The sequence below is a fragment of the Aulonocara sp. 'chitande type north' Nkhata Bay genome, linkage group LG23, assembly GCF_057382095.1.
Source record: "Aulonocara sp. 'chitande type north' Nkhata Bay isolate Kocher_YH1m ecotype deep benthic linkage group LG23, A_spYH_male_GT1.1, whole genome shotgun sequence".
Classification (NCBI taxonomy): Eukaryota; Metazoa; Chordata; class Actinopteri; order Cichliformes; family Cichlidae; genus Aulonocara; species Aulonocara sp. 'chitande type north' Nkhata Bay.
In genome coordinates, this window is record NC_141365.1 from 19,091,247 (window position 1) to 19,112,679 (window position 21,433).

A 21,433-nucleotide genomic window follows, 5' to 3' on the forward strand; every position below is an offset into this window, starting at 1 on the left:
GAATGTCTGATAAAGGAGGAAGAGCTGGAAACATATTATGTCCTTTAATCCCTGTTTATTTCATTTAGAGTTTGCAAGGAACACTGGGGGGTGGGGTGGGGGGATGTACTTTTGCAAGATTTATTTTATTTATTTTTATTTATTTATAAGGAACCCCTTTAGCTTCCACAATAGTGGTTGCTAGTCTTCCTGGGGCCCAAGCCATCAAATACAATCTAATAAAACATTACACAATAACGTCGATGCAAAAATATCCACATAATTTGGCTCTTACAGCCACAGTGAGGTTTTACAATTGTTAAAATATATGCATATAAATATCAAAAACATTGAGGCACAGTACACAAAAATCCAAAACAAATCACAACATTGCCTTCTTACAATATTTACAATAATTAAAAACATTTAAAAGTGTAAACAGGCTTTTGATTGATTGATTGATTGACATACCTTTATTAGTCCCACAAGGGGAAATTTCATGAGGCTGCCGACCTATTGCACGCAATGGCGGCGCCATCTTACCCTCCGACCATACATACATTACACAAAACATCACATGGGGAAGACAGGTCAGAGAGGTATAACAATGAAAAATGCACCACATGAGGAAAGACAAGGAGAAAAAATGACTCGCCCCAGACTGAGCTCCAACAGGGAGATCAGTTTGAGAACAGAAAAAAACACCTCTGCACATAGCACAGGAAAAAACTCTTAATAAACCAAAGAAACACATGACAAGCAACAGGGGTGGGTAAAGGGTGCAGCATCGGAAGGGAATAAGCATCGAAGGCATTTTCAACATTATGCACTCCACACTGTATATAAATGCCACTTGTTTTGCACATATTCAACTCTGTATATTTTATATATTTTATTATTATTATTATTATTATTATTATTATTTATTTATTTATTTTTACTATTTAATTTGTAAAAATGTGTATACACACACACACACACACACACACACACACACACACGTAGGAAAATATTTAGTATACACATCCAGAAATGCATACACTATTATATATTGTACATATATTTATTAGTTTCAGGTTGACCATTCTTGTATTTTGCTCGTTTGTGTTGTTGTGTTTGCACATCTCTGTTGCTTGTGGGGCTCGCACACAAGAATTTCACTCGCATGTGCTGTGCCAGTGTGCCTGCACATGTGATGTGACAATAAAAGTGATTTGATTTGATTTGATTTGAAAGGGAGGGGGGATGAGTGTGTGCATATCAGTGTATATGTATGTGTGTGTGTGTCCAGAGTTCAGCTGAGACAGTGTCCTTCGCCCTGCTAGGCTAAGTAAACAGTCATCCAGGCAACCCAGCTGGCCTTGCATGGAATGGGAAGGAACAGACTAAACACAGTCGTTATCAGGGTGTTGTTGTTCAGCTGGCGCCAAAGGGGTATCCGCATGAAGTGATGGTGGTTTTTACTTTAGTGCGAACAGCTCATATGAATTTCAAAGCAGTTCTACAGTCCAACACTGGTCTCTCAATCTCCCGTTGGAGAGTCGCGAGCTTCACCATACTTGCGTTCTGTGATGTTGTCATTTCTTGTGCTCAAGGAGCCGATTCTGAGAACTCCGAGCTTTGTGTAGCATGATTATGTATTTCACCTGGATACTGCAGCTGAGCAGAAATAAAATGTGTTTAATGGTATTGCTTTCTTAATAAATAAAAGTAAGCCATAGTATAATTTAGCCAAATTACAGGAAGCCAAAAATGTTTATTATGCATTCGATTGATACTGGTATAGTATCAACATCTCAACAATAATCTGGCCGCCTTATTCAGGACTAACTGAAGTTTGTTAAGCTCTGTCTTATTAGCTGCTTGAACAATACTCCAAATGAGACAATACTAGTGCATTAATGATATCTTTCATGTCTTGATGCATCTCAACCATCCAGGAAATCATTAGCTTGTCCTAGGTCACGGTTTCCTTCCACATATAGCTTTGCAAATATTGCATAAAAAGCGCTTGCAGGAACAAAAACATAATATTCCAGAAATATTTGCCGATCCGATCAGCTGTTTGTAACACTTCCCACATTGAAACAGAAATCAGCGCGAACTATCGCATGTCCGCCATTACCTGCCCGAAACCGGAAGTGACGGCATTTTTGCGGAAAATTTAGTTTTTTTACTTATAGGCCTTAAAAGCCTATACTGGTGTTTTTATGAGTCATGTTTGACTTTATGCTTTTCTGAATAGTTGCTGGGATGCTTAAAACTCAAATTGCACTGCTTAACCCTCTGGGGTCCAGGGTATAATTGGCTGTTTTTGACTGTTTTACCTCTATATTTTACCTTTAAAATGTGTTTTTCTTGCCTTGTTTGGTATCATTATTTTCAGCACAACCTCAAATATCTGAAATTTGAGTTATTTATTCATTTTGGTATACTATATTAGCACAGTTGATCTAAATGCAGACAACAAATTCAAAATCAGAGTAGAAAAAGGTTATATTTTTTACTGTAAAACCCACAAACATGTTTAACGAATCATTTTCATAACTTGAAATGCAAATAGAAATTGTACATTTCTAAAAATTGTGCACAAGTTTTGCAAACAACAAAGTTATATGGTACTATTTACCTAAAAATGCAGCCAAGGCCTCAGGCGTTTTTTATATAACCATTTATATCTATTTACAGAACAATCAGGTGTTCTGCATCAAATAAGAAGGCACACAAATTATTTGTGCCAGTCCAAAAAATGTAGTTTGTGTTCAGTATAAGACAGCGGAGAACACCACAGGCCTAAACCCTGCAGGTCTGACAGCAGGTGGTGTATCAGTCCAGTTTTCCATGCGGGAACAGTGTTTACACTGGAATCTGCCTTTGACGGCTTTTTTTGGAGAAAATATGAAATTCAGCAGTATAACTGACACGCAATACAAAACAATAACTACACAACACACTAACTATAGCCTCCAAACACGCTAAACGTCACTAATGTCTCACATATGAAAACTCGCTCTCTCTCTGTCTTTTGCTCGCCCGCTTTCCGTTGCCGGTGTCACTCCTAAAAACTTCCCCTTCTCCCTAAACAACCAAATGTCACATGTTTGCCATATCATTTTTTTGATTGACTGACATGGTAAAATCTAACACCAATATGGAAGGGTTGTTCTTTCTTTTTCTTTTTTCACTCGCAAGCGGAGAGTGTTTGCTAGCGCTGTCTGTAGAAAACGCAGTTTTTACCGTTCTTCCTGCCGTAAACACCACTGTTTTGTTCAGAAAAAAACATCGCCGCGTCACTGCAACTCCCCCTGGCTTCTGCTCCACGGCTGCTGAGTGAGCCCTCATCTGGGACTCTCCTCAGCTCTTTCTGGGACAGTGGCGCGGCTGCCCCTCTGTTGGTTTTCCTTGGTCTCTTGTGTTCTGGGGGCCTCTGGATGTCTGGAGTTTTGATCTCCTCCATACCTGCTTCATGCCCTGGAGGACGGGGCTGTGGCCCCCCCACACCCTCTAGCAGATCATTACATGAAGGAACCTTTTAAAAAACAAAAAACAAGCGCGTCCATGCTCACAGGTGTACACACGGGTGATCACACCCACAAACTACACCCTTTTTGGCTCCTACCTCAAAGCACACTGTGTTCTGTTGATCTTATGTGCTGCACAATAATGTTTAATATTTAGTATTTACTGTCATATTCCCATATATCATTGTGATGTTGTTTATTCTATTACTCTTGTTCTCTTCTGCTTGTTTTCTTTTTTCTTTCTCAGCAGGTGACCCAGGTGATTGATATATGCATTTTTTTTCTTTTTTTTCTTTTTTTTTTTTTTTTGGCCTGTCCCGTTTGGCTCTTTTGCCATCAGAATTGTTGTCTAAAGGCAAAGAAAGATGCCCAACGGATTTACTTTACCAAACTGACCATCCCAGCCTTGCCGTAATGGTCCATTTGATTCACCTTTTATTGTTTATTTTATTTTCACTTGCTGAATACGGGACAGACTTGACTGGGGGAAAGAAGGGGAGAAAGAAAGAGGGAAAGAGAAACAGCTGAGAAGAGGGACGGGGGAGAAGGGCAAAAGACAAAAACCAACAGAACGGGCAGAGAAAAAAAATGCATATATCAATCACCTGGATCACCTGCTGAGAAAGAAAAAAAGAAAGCAAGCAGAAGAGAACAAGAGTAATAGAATAAACAACATCACAATGATATATGGGAATATGACAGTAAATACCAAATATTAAACATCATTGTGCAGCACATAAGATCAACAGAACACAGTGTGCTTTGAGGTAGGAGCCAAAAAGGGTGTAGTTTGTGGGTGTGATCACCCGTGTGTACACCTGTGAGCATGGACGCGCTTGTTTTTTGTTTTTTAAAAGGTTCCTTCATGTAATAATCTGCTAGAGGGTGTGGGGGGGCCACAGCCCCGTCCTCCAGGGTATGAAGCAGGTATGGAGGAGATCAAAACTCCAGACATCCAGAGGCCCCCAGAACACAAGAGACCAAGGAAGACCAACAGAGGGGCAGCTGCGCCACTGTCCCGGAAAGAGCTGAGGAGAGTCCCAGATGAGGGCTCACTCAGCAGCCGCGGAGCAGAAGCCAGGGGGAGTTGCAGTGACGCGCCCGTGAGCTCCGCCGGCAGCCAGCCGCGCCTGAGTGACCGAGCCCCAGGCCGAGAGGCCGGGGGCACCCCACTTCCGAAGTGGCCCGGGCGAGCCCCAGGCTCCAGGCCCCGATAAGCGGCCGCCAAGGAGTGAGCCGGTGTGTACCTGGACGCCCATCCCCGGACACAAAGAACCACCAACGCACCGATGTCTGAGGGGGTCCGCCACTGGCAGGGGAAGTGGTGGTAGGGGGAGATAGGCCTCCAAACCTTGGAGGGCCTGAGATGTCCCCAGAGAGGTGGCGCCTGACACCCAACCTGACATATAGACACAGACATACAGGCACACACAGATACAAACATCCATTCCCACCCTCATGCTCTCAAATGCACTTACTCCACACTCAACCAACGTGGAGACAGACATAAAGAGACGTTGTACACACGATCACACTCCCCAAGCGTACTCTACAAACCGGGTCTAGGTGCCCCCGGCCCTGGAGGGGGGAACTGCACCCAGACCCAGGTGGTGTTTCCCTTTTCCCTGCGGTGGGGGGAGGCAGACCGCCCCGACTCCGCAGCAGCAGGAAGGCTCCACACTCCAGACCGCAGTCGGACGGCCAACTCCTCCTCCTAGTCCTAGCCCCCCTGCTCCAGCAGGTCGCAGAGAACGGGGGTGAGAGAAGACTCCGAACCTCCCTCCACCCGCTCATTGTAATGTTGATGCATGTGTGTTCTAAGGTGCATTTAAAACCCAGGAGGGCTTGGACCTACCTGCCAGAGAGCAGCAGGTAAGCGCATGGTCCCTCCTGCTAGCCCTCAATGTCTACGTGTATTTAAAATTGAGAGGTGGGCAACGATGCCAGGGGTGGGGTGTACACCCTGATGGTACTTTGGACTCCGTGTATCGTGCCCACCCCCAAGATCCTATATGTATGTGTAATGAGAGTGTGAGTAATGTGAATGTCTAAGTTGTGGGATAAAATTGAGGCAGAGGCAGCCAGAAGGGGACAGGGGGGGGGGGGGGGGGGGTAGCCTCCTCTGCACCCTGGTGACATACCCCTACTCCAAGGCCCTGCATGTGTGGGTGGTTGTGGTGGAGCGGGAAGAGGGAAGCAGCTGGAGATGGGGAGGGAAGGAAGGGAGGGGCAGGTGACCCCTCCCTGGGGCCAGCTCCCCCGCTGACCCCAGTAGGCACCCCCATACTCCGCGACCCGCCAGGGAAAGGGGGCCCAGGCCCATCCAGACCGGGCCCAGTGCAGCAGCGCCGCCCGGCCCCACAGAGCCCGGGACAGTCCACCCAACTCCACCACAGAGAAAACTGCACCCACCCCACCATCCACATCCATGTAAATGTAATGTTATTCTAGAAAAACAGTACACAACTGTAAGATACACAGTAAAATAATTTGACATAACTATTTTTTGGAACAGTGTAGCATAACATAAACACAGTGAAGCTGGAGGATGAACCCTAACTTTTTTTCACTCGATAAAAGTTAACGTGAGAGTTCCCAATGGTTTGGGACAAATGCAAACTTCAGTCAGGAGAACAACTGAGATAATCCATCCACAATACAAGGTGTAGTCATTAATATATTGCAACAGCATGGGAATAGAGCAGCTGTGAGGGAATTTGACATTAATGAATCAATTGTACAGAAGTGGAGGAAGCAAGAAGAATGAGTCAAGTAAAGTTTGACTTATCTGACTGTTTTCAATTTCACTTCAATATTATTTATATAGTGCCAAATCACAACAACAGTCGCCTCAAGGCGCTTTATATTGTAAAGTAGACCCTACAATAATACATATAGAGGAAAAAAAACAACAATCATATGACCCCGTATGAGCAAGCACTTTGGCGACAGTGGGAAGGAAAAACTGCCTTTTAACAGGAAGAAACCTCCGGCAGAACCAGGCTCAGGGAGGGGCGGCCATCTGCTGCGACTGGTTGGGTTGAGAGAAGGAAGACAGGATGAAAAACATGCTGTGGAGGAGAGCCGGAGATTAATAACACGTGTGATTGAGCAGAAAGGTCTATTAATACATGCTGAGTGAGACAAGTGACTGAAAAGGAAATACTCAATGCATCATGGGAATACCCCAGCAGTTTACACCTATTGCAGCATAACTAAGGGAGGATTCAGGGTCACTTGATCCAACCCTAACTATACCATCCATCCATCCATCCATCTTCATCCGCTTTATCCGAGGCTGGGTCGCGGGGGCAGCGAGGCCCAGACCTCCCTCTCCCCAGCCACCTCCTCCAGCTTATCCGGGGAAACACCAAGGCATTCCCAGGCCAGCCGAGAGATATAATCTCTCCAGCGTGTCCTGGGTCTGCCCCGGAGCCTCCTCCCGGTGGGACATGCCTGGAACACCTCACCCAGGAGGCGCCCAGGGGGCATCTTTGTCAGATGCCCGAACCACCTCAGCTGGCTCCTTTCGATGTGGAGCAGCAGCTGCTCTACTCTGAGCCCCTCCCGGATGGCCAAACTTCTCACCCTATCTCTAAGGGAGAGGCCAGCCACCCTTCGGAGGAAGCTCATTTCTGCCGCTTGTATCTGCGATCTCGTTCTTTCGGTCTAACTATACGCTTTTTTAAAAAAAGGAAAGTTTTAAGCCTAATCTAGAGATAGTAGAAATCGTGTCTGTCTCCCGAATCCAAACTGGAAGCTGTTTCCACAGAAGAGGGGCCTGAAATCTGAAGGCTCTCCCTCCCATTCTACTCTTAAATACTCTAGGAACAACAAGTAAGCCTGCAGTGCGAGAGCGAATCACAGATACTGGAACATTTTCAGGAGCAGAAAAACTAGTCCAGCTGGATAATAAATATATTAATAAATATATTATTATAAGACAGATATTAGTGTAAGGGGTCTTCAAGGAGGCCTTTTGCCAGATCATTAATGATAACAGTTTTTTGCTTACCATATATTCACCATTTGGATAGATCTCTGTATGCTTGCAGTTGTATGTCTGGCGCAGTCATTTTCAGAAAAATCCTCCCTTTTGACCTCATTCAGGTCAGATAATTATCTATACAGAGACAGGGCTAGAACATATTTATCCTATTGTCCCACAAACACTGGAAGACGTGAAAACTGTTGATCAAAAAATGAATTAATTCTAATTAATTAATTAATTAAAATACTTAAAGTTAATAAAAAATAAAAATTAATTGTGAGAGGACCTGACAATCACAGAGACATAGCCTGTTAAGAATTTTATTAAAAGTAGAATCTAAAAAATACTTTTAAATCTGAGACCATAAAATCAAGTTGTAGTTGTGCTAACACACCCTGTTGCCTTGACTCCTCTCTCCTTGTATCCCTTCCTTGCATCCTCTGCTCATATCTCTGGTGGTAGGGGCTAAGATGTGGAGCAAAGGAGGACAGACTGTAAATTTAGCATGTTTGAATTAACTATGTGAGATAAAGAGTGGTGGTGGAGATGGACTACATTCACTGGAGCCTGACCGTAAAATGCTCTGAAAGGGTGATGATTTCAAAATGAATCCTAATGGCAGGTGAAAGATGAAGAGACAGGTGAGGAAGTGACAAAAATGAGCATTTAGTGGCCAAAACTCCAAAATCATAAAACTGTCAATAAAACAGAAATCCAATGCAGGCACAGGAAAAATGAAAAACAATAAGAGCTGCATGAATTCTCCAAATGCTAAGGAAAGGTGCTTCAATGCTTTTTTTATTGCCTCCTTTAGCAGGGGAGACACTGGAGCATCCTTTATGAAAGGAGCTAAATACTGTCCTTTAATTGATAGCTACATGGCATTTGTAGGCTCTTAACCTGTAATGATTTATTGAGCAAGCTGGGAGGAGGAGGACAGAGATGAAGCACAAAGATAGTGAGAAATGAGCTGATTGGCTGGTGTGTATATTTGAGGATTGGTGGCTTTTTGAATTGTTACTGGAGGTTATAGGCTGGAAGTTTACTTCAACTATGGGATGAAATCACTATCCCATTACTTGGAAAACAGAACTGAAACTGATAAACAAAGAGTGTGGAGAAATGGCTCAGTGGAGTATATTTAAGTCTAAAGTTAAGCAAGAGTTAGATGATGTTAGGATTTGGAATTGACTCGTACCTGTGGATTAATTATTGCATTGCAGGGGCGATTCTAGGATTAGAGCTTTGAGGGTGCTGAGCACCCAGAGAGCTGCCCAGCCAGGCAAAATAAACTTTACACGTCACTATGAGACTTCTTCCCTGTCTCTGTCAGTCCCTGCATCCTTAAATGTCTCCAGCTGTCCTGAGTTCCCTCTGACTGTCTCCTTGGTGCATTTAAACCCCTGCATCCTCCCTGTCTTCGTCGTCTGTTGTCTTCGTCTCCATTATCAGTCATCATAATTTTACCATCTCTGTGCAAGTCTGCAAATTTCTTAATTAAATCACAAGATTCTTAAATTCATCAAGTCTCTCTGTGCCTGGGTCCTCGTCTCAAAACATGACATCGCTGTTTTGTACATTTTAAGACAATTTAATCCCACATTTGTGAAAGAAAAGCAAAACACTTTTTTGAAGTAAATCTTTACTGCAGATACTAATTTTACTAATTTAATAATACTAATTTTGTGTTGTAAGATTTATAAGTTTCATGCTTTCATAGTGGTACTTGGGAGAGCTTGACATTTTTATCAGGTGGTACACACTGTAAAAAGTTTGAGAAACACTGATTAGTGTATGTGTGATTAAGATTAAGGAACTGACCTCCCAGCCCATTGTTCCTTCAGTGGGCTGGTTTCAGTCATTATGCAAATGTACTGTTTATAAGATTGGGGAAACCTGCAGTCAGCTGAGACCGAAGAAGTCACTTGGATGAGTGATGAAACGTTTCTCCCACAAAATGCTACGTCCAGATGAACAGAATCAACTTTTGGAGAAGTGTATGTGTGCTTCTGGAAAACATTTAAAGCTGCAGTACAGAATCTTTGAAACTAGCTAGCTTACAACATTTTTAGAATATAAACAGAGCACTTTGCTTCTCTTTACAGCTCCTCACTCCACCAGGGCTGTTTGGCACTTTCTGATAGAGTGCAAATGTGATGTATGTACTGCGGCAGTCATACAGACAACTGGACGGTCCAAAAGTTGGCCTACCTATTACTGGCTGAGGTTTTAGTAGAGTTGTGGCTGAACCACATAAAAATATATCATTAATTTTAATCTCCCCAATCAATTATAATGTTATGTTGGAAAATGTTATGTTGTGGTTAAAGGGTCAAAAATGTTTCAACACAGTTTGTTTTGCAGATTCTGTATAGCAGCTTTAATATAGGGAGAACACAACTTCCAGATTGTATGAGTAAAATCAGATGTTTTTCTCTTTGTCAGTTTAACAGTTTCTGTTTTGCCTGTCACTATTCCCTGTCTGTTTTCTTACCTGTTTCTTCCTGACCTTGTACTTTCTCCTCACGTTCCCCTCTTTCCTCTCTCCCTCTTTGGACTGACAATCATACACAAAGAAATTGTATTCAATTAGATGAAAAAATTACATTAATATGAAAAAAATACTATTAAGATCACTAACAAAAAGTCCTCTCTCAGTGTACTTTCAACCAAAAGGCAAATAACCAAACCACATGAACATCTAATAAAAATATAAATATTGAAACACTGATCCAACATTATTCTTGATTAACGGATCGTTTGATTTTACACTTTTACCTGAATGTGGCTCCTCTTTTTCAAAAAACTTCCTCATATCCATTATGAACCTGGCTGTCTCTCTGTACACACACACACACACAACAGGAGTTATAAGGTTAATGGGCATTCAGTCAGTTAGCTAGTTAGTATCCATTTCAAACAGGACAGTGGTAACAACAGTAGGCTACGGACAATTATAAGTTTTAGATTTTAAATAGGCTGTATACATTTCAATGGGGGTCACAGGGTGGTCAAATGTCGCTGATTTTACTACAGAGCAGGATGGATTGTAGGTTAGCAAACATCGTCGGAAAACACCTTTTCAACACTGCAGGTTACCTGGGTGTAATGTTTTTCAGCTAAAAAGAAACATGGTCTGACTCCTACCTAACTATATAAAGAGTAACCTAGGGTTAAATGTAGTTAATATGTCCTGTTTTAAGCCAGGCAGAGTCTCAGCCACCATCGCTCTGGCAGAAAGGGCGCTAGAGCCAGAGTAGGGGAAAGATGAGCTGGAACAAACCATTTTGGGAGAGGGGGGTTATCTATACTTTTGTTGTTAAAATGTTACGTCTCAATCAAGTTCTGTATGCTTTTTATATTTTTAGTAGTGTGTCACACAAACAGCAAATATTGTCCAAAAAAAAGTAAGAAATCTTTGAGGGTGCTTCGATTCATTTTAGATTTAGACCAAAATTTTTTTGGTCTAAATTTTTTAATCTTGCATAACAATTTTTTTTAGCCCAAATTAATGGGTTATTTTGGGCTAAAAAAATTTTTGGGCTCACCTGTACTGGAAAGGTCACCTGTACTGTTCCAGAGGTTTTCAACCATCCGGCACGGGCAGAGGCGGCTCACCAGCAGAAGAAACACAGTGCTACAAAGGGAGGAGTAATGTGCTCACTGGCTGTGATTGCACATCTTCCTTTTTTTTTCTCTGTTTAATAAGGTGAGCAAGCTTTCAGTTTGTGTCGTGCGTCACTCTGTGGACTATCAGACTGCACTGTGTTGCAGCTATTATTTGTATGCTAACTATCAATGCATTGTGGCGCTAATCGGCTCTTCCAAAAAATGCATGGTTCATTAAAATCATTTGGTAATGTGTCATAGTTCTGTAATATATCAAAATATTACAATATTTATATTAGTTAAATAAGTGGTTGGTTGCGGTGGAGGGCACTGTGACATTGACAAGTGAGGTTCGTAATTTGCCTAGCAGCCTCGGTTTTGTTTACTTAGGGTAGATGTGCGTCATGTTTGGGAGACGGGTTGGGTGGGTTTTTTGGTTTTTGTTTATTGTTTTTTGTTTTGTGGCTCATATGCGTGTATTCTATTTTTCTATGTTATGCAAGATTAAACTGCTGAATTTGATCACTTATATTTATAATGACTGATGTCCAGGGTGGTGTGAAGGCAGAGGGGGGAAATCTGCTGTTGATCTCATGGAACGTGAAGGGGCTGGGTAGTTCTATAAAAAGGGAAAAAGTTTTCAAGCATTTGAAATCCTTATCTGCAGATATTATCTTTCTGCAAGAGACTCATATTAAAAAAGATACACAACATAGATTAAAGTGCAACTGGGTATCTCAGATATATCTGTCACCATTCACCTCACACGCACGTGCTGTCGCAATACTATTTGGGAAGAATGTCCCATTTCAGATTACTTCTGTGGTTACCGATCCCCTAGGTAGATATATAATGGTCTCTGGTACCACAAATTTTCACCCATTAACACTCCTAAATATATATGGCCCAAACACATATGAAATGAGTTTGTTTAACCATTTAAGACCTGCCATAGAACCAAGCCCGCCAGAGCTTATATTATATTTTTACATGCTGTAGTGCCATTTTTGGGAGCATTTCAAGTTGATTTACATCAATACAACCATTATAGCCCACATTTTAATAATATGTAAGTATTAAGTGCATAGTAATTACATAAATTGCAAAAAAAGTGCAATAAACTACAAAAAAATTGAAAATCGTTTTTGTTTTGTTTTTTACATATATTTCTCGTTAGAGAAATTTAAGAGGCTTATCCCTCAAAACTGTAAATACAAAAAAGTTGCACAAAATAGTTTCCCACCACAGGAAATTTATTTTAAGTGTCTTCATAATTTTATTTTTGAAATACACCAATTTTCATATACTGCAGGAAAAACGAAAATAAATATTATAATGCAAATTTGCAAATAAACAGCATGTGCATCAAAGTAAACTATTTCCAGCAGTGCAATATGAGTCCTAAGCATCCCAGAAACGACACAGAAAGTCATAAAGTCAAAGATAACTTTTAAAAACACCAGTATAGGCTCATAAGGCCACGATGGTAAAAAACTACATTTCCGCAAAATGACATCACTTCCAGTTTCAGGCAGGTCATGGCGGACATGCGATAGTTCACGCTGATGGATGTAGGAAGTGTTTCTGGAATATTATGTTTTTGTTGCTGCAAATGCTTTTTATGCAATTTTTGCAAAACTATATGTGGAAGGAAACTGTGACTTAGGACAAGGTGATGGCATAAGATGTAAGTACAACTCCTCCGGTTTCATATGCAAAAAAAATTATTGCGCTAGCTTAAGTGGTTGCAGTGCTACCGGGATTTAAAAATAGTTATGCAAAACGGAGCATGCCCGCTCCGACCGGCTTTAAGGGGTTAAGAGAATTTTTTATCTGCTCCCAGATAACGATTCTAATATAATAGTGGCTTTAGATCTTAACTGTTATCTCGACCCCTTCCTACATATATCCTCTACACAACTAGTGTCAGAAACACCATCCTCAAAACTATTTGGTGCTCTGCAAGCCAGGCTAATAATTTGAGTTCGCTATGTGAGCTAATGCTTATGGAGGATTTTAAAAACTCTGTTCCTGAGTGTATTGCTCTTTATTTAGGTGAACAGAGGGTTTCCACTTTACAGCAAACTGCCACCTTGGCAGATAAGTTTAAGCTGACTCATAAAGCCAATGCTGTATGACATGATATCCCTCTGTGCCGTAGTACATCTTGGAGAGCTAGGAGTGGGCCAGTTAACAAGGCTAATGTAACTGTGGTTTTAAGATCTAGGGCCAAACTGTGTTTCTTCTGCCACAAGCCTGGCCATGTGGTTGCTAATTGTGTGAAACTGGCACTTAAGCGGAAAACGCATCCGAAGGGAAGAAGTCCTGATTTGAAAACAGTCAGTCGTGGTTCCCAAACTGACAAGGTTGTCAGGCCCAGCAAAAGACCACACTTGGGGCATAGTTGCTTAAGGGGCTCATGTGGTCAGTGTAAGAGGTGAACTAACCCTGAGCTGCCACTGGTTGACCATTTCTCAGGACCTCAAAATAACCTGCAGTGTGACAGATTGTGTATAACACCACCACTCAGACCTGCACACCTGGCTAACAAACATGCCTGTACCCCTGACCTGAGGAATCATCTGAAAACTGTTCCAGTAAGGTCTTCTAGTTGCCTGCTGGGTTCTCCACATGTGATGGCTAAAAAAATTCCTGGCTACCAGATGGGAGACTGTTTTGACGGTCTGGGGCCACCCTCAGTCAGTGTTTTAAACCCACTGAGATGGGGTTGGCAGCTTCCGCAGGCAATGCCTAACTGTTGCTGTGAGGTTTGGCAGGTGAAAAGCCTACAAATTTGGTGGTGCAACGGTTATGGACTTGATTAATTGTTTTGGTTATCGTAACGGGTAGAACCATTTGACAAACCATGGGTTTGTATTTATGGGAGGGGGTGTTACGGCCCTAGCAGGGCCTCTTCCTGAAGTAGCCTGTGTGGGCGTGTCCTACCAGCTCTAATGCCTTAGGTGTCACCTTTTTCTTTTGTACAGCTGACTCACATCAGCAATTAAAGGTATTTAAGCCCAGAGAAAGGTGAGCTCTGGGCCAGAGTGCCATGTTAGTGGTTGCAGCTAGTGAGCTGTGTGTTTGCAGCTAGTGAGCTGTGTGTTTGCAGCTAGTGAGCTGTGTGTTTGCAGCTAGTGAGCTGTGTGTTTGCAGCTAGTGAGCTGTGTGTTTGCAGCTAGTGAGCTGCGTTCGGTGGCTGTTTACTCCTGCCAGTGTTTGGTGACTAAACTCTTTTTTTGACTTACTTTTCAGTTTATTGACCAACGCTTGAGTTTTGTTTGTTTCCTTAAATGGTGATAGCGGCTTGTCCGTTTCTTTCACTTGAGTTATTAATAGAAACTTTAATAAAACTCTTTAATTTAACCCTTTTGCCTCCTTGTCTCCTTTTTCCGACATTTTTTGTTACTTTCCCTCATCGCCTTGACTCTTTTAGGGGAACGTAACACTGACCCTGCTAACTTTAGGCTGATAGCACTTCAAAATTTTGACCGTAAGATAGTTACAAAAATCCTGGCTGCTAGATTGAACAAACATTTGGCAAACATTATTCATCCTGACCAGATGGGGTTTATCCCTGGTAGACTTTCCTTTTTCAATGTTAGGCTCAATATTAGACTCAATATCATCTATTCCGACTATAAAAATTCTAAGGGAGCCTCTGCTCTAGCCATGAATGCACATAAAACATTTGACCAGGTCGAGTGGCCTTACATGTTTGAGTCACTGCGCAGATTTGGATTTGGTGAATCTTTCATTTCTTGGGTGAAACTGATTTACACAGAACCAATGTGCTCTATTTTGACAAATAACAACCGGTCTGCCCCATTCCTTCTGCAGCGCTCGGTGCAGCAGGGCTGTCCACTATCCCCAGCACTCTTTGCCATCGTTTAGGAGCCTCTCGCTGTGGCTATAAGAGAGCATCCAGATATCAAGGGGCTCCAGGTTGGAGGTGTTGAATCATTAGTTTGTATGCTGATGATGTAATACTGTACTTGCAGGATGCTGAACAATCAGTTCCTCTGCTCCTCAGCCTGATTACAGCTTTTGGTAAATTATCACGATATACCATCAACTGGTCGAAGAGTGAGTTTATGCCTCTTTCCAACAACAGCTCGCCAGAATTCCTGCAGCAAGTTCCATTCAAAGTAGTTAGGTATCATCTAAGCTACCTTGGCCTGATCATACCTAGAGATCCCAAATTAATATTTAAATTGAATTTCACTGAGTACCTGTGGTCTAAAGCAAAGCATTGAATACTGGAAAAAACTACCTCTGTCAATGATGGGATGCATTAATTCAATTAAGATGATTTCTCTTCCCAAATCTTTATATCTATATCAAAATCTCCCCATTTATCTTACAGCGGCCTTTTTCAAACATTTGGACTCAGTCATTCAGTCCAATATTTGGAATAGTAAAAGGGCTAGAATCTCTAAAGTGCATTTGCAGAAAACCAAGAGAGAAGGAGAGCTGGGCCTGCCAGTTTTAAACATTACTACTAGGCTGCTAATATCAGAGTGTTAGTGTTCTGGCAGCAGGACTCCCCTGATGACCAGGCATCAACACCCCCATTGTGGGTTAGACTGGAAGCTGAATAAGTGAACAATTCCTCCCTGTCGGCTATGTTATTTACCAAGTTTGAAAAATTGGACTCTTATAAATGTCTGGGTTTTGTATTAAAACAATCCATTAGAATCTTGAATTAGATTAGACGTTTTTTGGAACTGCCAGACACATCTGTACAGATGCCAATATGTTTCAATCATGACTTTATGCCTCCTTGGCAAGATAAGACTTATCATGACTGGAGAGAAAAGGGTTTACTGTCTATTAAGGATATGTATATTGATAATAAATCTTTTTTATTTGGTCAACTAAAAGGGAAATATAATCTGCCACATTCAAACTTTTATAGATATCTGCAGGTCAAGTATTACATCCCATTCAAGTTTAAAGACTTTGCAACTCTACCATCGGAGCACGGGATCTATGAAATCCTCAAGAGCCGACCTGATTCCAGACATCTTATCACAAAAACTATACAATTATTTGGTGACTCTATTGTAGTGCATACCGTTGAGACTAGGCAGGCTTGGGAGAAAGAATCGGGGATGAAGGTGCCTGAAGTGTCTGTCCAAAATCCACTCCTGCTCTATAAACAGCAGACACCAATTAATTCAATTTAAAATCCTCCACCGGTTACACTATTCTAAGGTCAGACTGCACAAAATTTTTCCTTCTGTCTCCCCAATATGTGACAGGTGTAGACAGACAGAAGGTACGTTGTTCCATGCCTTTTGGTCTTGTCCCTCATTAACAGGCTTTTGGTTTAAAATATTTGACTGGTACTCCAAGGCATATATGAATCCTCTACAGCCCGAACCTGAACTTGTAATTTTTGGGTGTTCTCTGACGTCAGAGCTACTCCCAACTGCAGGAGCCACTGGAGCTAGGTTTGATTGTCGCCAAGAAATTAATACTGAGGGAATGGAAGTCCCCCACCCCTCCTTCCTTTCAGTTGTGGGTAACAGACATGATGTCCATAATACAAATGGAAAGGTTCAGCAAAGACTCAAAAGATTCTCTTCTGAAAGTTTGGAACCCCTTTTAGGAATACTTTGCAAAATCCAGATTGGGCTGAACTAGACTCAGATTTGTAAACTTTTATCAACTTCAGCTTTTTGTATTTTATTCTGTATTGTGAAGTGCAATTTTGTTTGAATTAATTGTTTTTTTTTTCCTGTAATGCATCTGAGCCAGTTTGTGTCTGTCTTTGTTTTGGGTTTGTTTTTGTTTTATTTTTTGAAAATTTCAAACAAAATTATCAAGATGATGTTAGGATGGAGGAGGACGGAGATGATATCCATAAAAAGCTGACTGATCTTAGAATAAATGCAGTTGAAGAAGCTGTCCAAGTGAGTAGAGGAACAGTACAGAAGACAATGGTACCGAATGCAGCAGTAAAGGACAGAAAGAGCATTCAGGCAGCTTAAAAGAAACACAATATAAAGAAGGCTCAGCAGTAATGAGGAAAGAGGAAAATTAAAAGAACATACTGGCAGGAATACTGCAGTAATTTAGGAAGAAGCACACCTATTGAGAATGTGTGGAGTCAGGAAACAACTGCAGAATCCAGTATTAGTAGGTCAAGGAACAATAGGAAGTATGAATTCAAAAAAGCAGAGATCCTGGCTAAAAAAGTTAATCAAATCCTTTGTGGAAATAATTGAACTGATGAAGATTGGTGTGAGAGAGAACAAAAACAAATCATGTTGAAATGTAAAATCAGGAAAATCCTGGAGAAGATGATAGATCTAATGTTAATTTTGTAAAGTGTGAATTCAAAGCAGCTCATAAATGCATAAAACGTACTTCCCCTAGAAGGATCAAGTGTGTTAAATCATGATGAAGCAGTTAGGGGATGAAAGACTGAATGTTCTGCTGCTCTTAGATTAGATTAGATGAAACTTTATTAATCCCTCGGGTGGGTTCCTTAAGGAAATTCAGTTTCCAGTAGCATAGCACCGACAGAAATTACATGTTACAGATACAATAAAGGGGGATGAGAGTAAGGATATAAGCAAAAATATACCATATATACAAATATGCACATATATAAATATAGAATATATAATATGGATTAATATAAAATGGAAATAAAATAAATACATGCTATGCTGCATGGGGATGCTGCACCCACTCAGAGGTCAGAGGTCATGCACAGTAATCACACTGACACCAAGAGAAGAAAAACAGCTGGCAGCAAAGGCAGGGAGGTGTCCTTTCCAGGAGAAGAGGAATATAAAGATGGGGGCGATCGTGGCTCAAGAGTTGGGAGTTCGCCTTGTAATCGGAAGGTTGCCGGTTCGAGCCCCAGCTTGGATACTTCAACCTGTTGCCTACTGGTGGTGGTCAGAGGGCCCGGTGGCGCCAGTGTCCCGCAGCCTCGCCTCTGTCAGTGCGCCCCAGGGTGGCTGTGGCTACAATATAGCTTGACCATCACAAGTGTGTGAATGTGTGTGTGAATGGGTGGATGACTGGATGTGTAAAGCACTTTGGGGTCCTTAGGGACTAGTAAAGCGCTATACAAATACAGGCCATTTACCAATGAATCAGTCATATTTCATACTGATACTGATAGCGATAGATCCAGATCATCAGCAGTTTGATCCACATATGGATTTAAGTGTAGTTGTAAAAATGTTGGACTGTTCCTTTATCAGTATCTAACAGTATGTATATGAGAGCGATGCAATGTCCATGTGTGCGTGCTGAAAGAGACTGTGCTGGTCTGACCCCCCTCCTCCTTTCAGGGTGGAGCCTGCTGGAGTCCAATGGTTGACACCAGGGCTGAAGAAGTGTAAGTGTGTATTTAATGTGATTCATGAAAACAAAGCAGTACACATTCAACCATCTTCAAACTGTCACATCACTCATTCACATCTGTGATGTCAGGAGTCATCATTAAAGTGTCAATCAATGAACAAATGATGGATCAATAACTGCAGCTGGATTGTGTTTGTTCTCTCCATCAGATTCCTGTCAACTCACAATCGACACAAACACAGTACACAGAGAACTTAAACTGTCTGACAACAACAGGAAGGTGACACGTGTGATAGAGGAGCAGTCATATCCTGATCATCCAGACAGATTTGATGTTCATCCTCAGCTGCTGTGTAGAAATGGTCTGACTGGTCGCTGTTATTGGGAGGTCGAGTGCAGAGGAGACATTTATATATCAGTGAGTTACAGTGGAATCAGAAGGAAAGGAGGGAGTAATGACTGTGTGTTTGGATGGAATGATCAATCATGGAATCTGCTCTGCTCTGGTGATGGTCCTCGTTCTGTCTGGCACAATAACAAAGAAACATCCATCTCCTCCTCCTTCTCGTCCTCTGTCCCTAACAGAGTAGCAGTGTATGTGGACTTTCCTGCTGGCACGCTGTCCTTTTACAGAGTCTCCTCTGACATTCTGATCCACCTCCACACCTTCAACACCACATTCACTGAACCTCTTTATCCTGGTTTTTATGTCTGGTCTGGTTCCTCAATGTGTCTGTGCTGAGTTGAGCTTGACCTTCCTTGATAATTCAGGATGGAAGGATATCATGCACAGAATTTGAGTTTCTCAATTGTTCAATTATTCCCTTAAGAGTGGGGAGTGATAACAGCTCAAAGTGAGAAAAGGTGGACATGCATCCTAAAACCGGAACAGGGTTCAGCACAAGACAGTGAGAGTGTGAAGCCTTCAGTAATAAAACTTTTCCACTAAAATGATTAAGAAATTGCTCACAGAGAGCCTGAGAGGCCGAGCTCAAAGAGTCCGGACAGAGATTTATCACTGAATTAAATTTTGAATAACATTTGGGGGTTGTGGCTATTAGTCTCAATAATACCTTAAGCTGCTTTAGCTGCCTTTACGGAGTTCTGGTATAGAAAGCGGCTCCTACAAAGAATGTCATAGGTCGTGTCTGCAGTAAATCCTTTCAGATTTACAGCAGACACGACGTAAGGCTCGTATAGTGTCATTTAGGCTTGGTTGATAAGAAGTTCTGGGACGTTTCATCTTTATAGGGGCCACAGTATCTAAGATGGAACAACAGGTGGATAGCATAGCGTTGGCAAAATCATCAACCAAGGGAGGTGTGTAACAGTTAATATCAGTGAAATCTGGATCAAAAAAGGCAAAGTTTAGAAATGCCGTAATGAAGTTAGCCACAGTCTCAGAGTTAATGATACGTACAGGGCGATGACAGCCTTTAGAATTTAAATCAATTGCACACAGCTCAACATCAAACATGACCAAAAAATGGTCAGAAATACCAGCATTATCAAAGCATATGAGAGGAACCAATCCAAAGTATGGCCTTTACGATGAGTTGGTTCCCAGACCCACTGTGTAAGGTTAAAAGAGTCAATTAAGGCAAGAAAATCCTTGGCTAGGGGGTCATCAGCACAACAAATATGTATGTTAAAATCTCCAGTAATAAGAGCTTGGTCATAACCTAGTAAAAATGAACCCACGAAGTCAGCAAATTCACAAATAAAAGACCTATTATATTTAGGTGGTCGATAAATCATAGCACATAGAATCGTTGGGGGTCCAGCAAGCTCCAATAATTGAACCTCAAAACTAGAATAGGTAGTTGCCGAACTTTAAGTTTGTTTTTAACAACAACAACAACAACAAACTTTATTTATAGAGCACATTTAAAAACAGCGGTATACCAAAGTGCTTAACATAAGAGACGGAGAAGTAACACGAGTATTATAACGCTTTAGCAAAGTATCAAATATACTCACAGGTCAATGCCACTAATAAACAGGGGTAATATAAAATGCATATCAAAATAAAAACATAATAAAAGCACAAGCCATAAAAAAATATGTATAAGAAAAAATAGAGTAAGTCTAAAAGTCAGGTGCAAGCATTAACAAGCAGGAAAGGCGAGATTAAACAAATAGGTTTTTAACCGTGATTTAAAAGATTGGATGGAATCAGACGCCCGGATCACAATCGGAAGGTTATTCCACAACTCTGGTGCAGCCAGGGCAAACGCTCGGTCACCTCTAGACTTCAGCCGAGATCTAGGCTGCACCAAGAGTAACTGAGTAGATGATCTTAATGCTCTGGCAGGAACATACGATTTAAGGAGTTCCTTAAGGTAGCTCGGTGCTGTGTTGTTGGTCATTTTAAACGTGAGCAGCAGTATTTTAAATTGGATGCGGTAAAAACAGGGGCCATGCCTCCACCTCTTCCCGAGGGTCTCAGTGAACTGAAGAACACACAGTCCAGAGATAGTAGCTCTGAAAAGGAAGAGGACTCACCAGGACGAATCCAAGTTTCAGTCAATAACAGAGCATCAAGCCGAGAGGTGAGGAAGAGGTCATTTAAGATGAAGGTTTTATTCACCAGCGATCTTGCGTTTAATAAAGCCATCCGAGAGATTGGCATCTTATGTCTGCTGGAAGCACGTCTTAGCTGGCTTAAATACCTGTGCCGTACACCATCACTGGGGATCCAAACACGAACAGGCAGAGAAACCGGACAGGCTTGTTTACTGACCGGACAGATCCAGCGATGGTTGAGCAGCCTGAAGGATGATGGATCCTGAGCAGATGGAAGTCGTATAATCCCCGCGGTGGTGAGGGAATTAGCTGCAGCTGATTCCCTCACCTTAAATCACCTTGTTGTTGAATTGTGCTATACAAATAAACTTGCCTTGCCTTGCCTTGCCTTAAAGCGTAAGCCTTAAAGCGAACCCGAAACCCACTCCATTTGCCCCGCTTCCTATAGCGCTTCTTAGGCAGGGAGCAGAGAGGGGAA

At 41.8% G+C, this 21,433-nt stretch overlaps 1 protein-coding gene and 1 long non-coding RNA gene across 4 annotated transcripts in view; one reads left to right on the forward strand and one right to left on the reverse strand.

The window, feature by feature from the left end:
- The window catches only part of LOC147301531 (uncharacterized), a 29,405-nt gene extending 9,159 nt beyond the window's left edge, over positions 1-20,246 (forward strand). For both annotated transcript variants that reach the window (XM_086284670.1, XM_086284671.1), the window contains 2 exons: positions 18,417-18,463; positions 18,639-20,246. In XM_086284670.1, the coding sequence (XP_086140796.1) occupies positions 18,417-18,463; positions 18,639-19,171 (580 nt within the window). In that variant the 3' untranslated portion in view covers positions 19,172-20,246. The remainder of the gene's footprint in view (positions 1-18,416; positions 18,464-18,638) is intronic.
- LOC147301532 (uncharacterized) lies at positions 120-21,195 on the reverse strand. 2 transcript variants are annotated; one of them, XR_015127364.1, is made up of 4 exons: positions 20,935-21,195; positions 10,270-10,331; positions 4,748-10,048; positions 120-3,508 (listed from the first exon to the last, which is right to left on the reverse strand). It is a non-coding gene; the product is annotated as an uncharacterized LOC147301532 (long non-coding RNA). The 2 variants fall into 2 exon arrangements; XR_015127365.1 differs by having other exon boundaries at positions 4,748-11,128.
- Between the last annotated feature and the right edge of the window lie 238 nt (positions 21,196-21,433).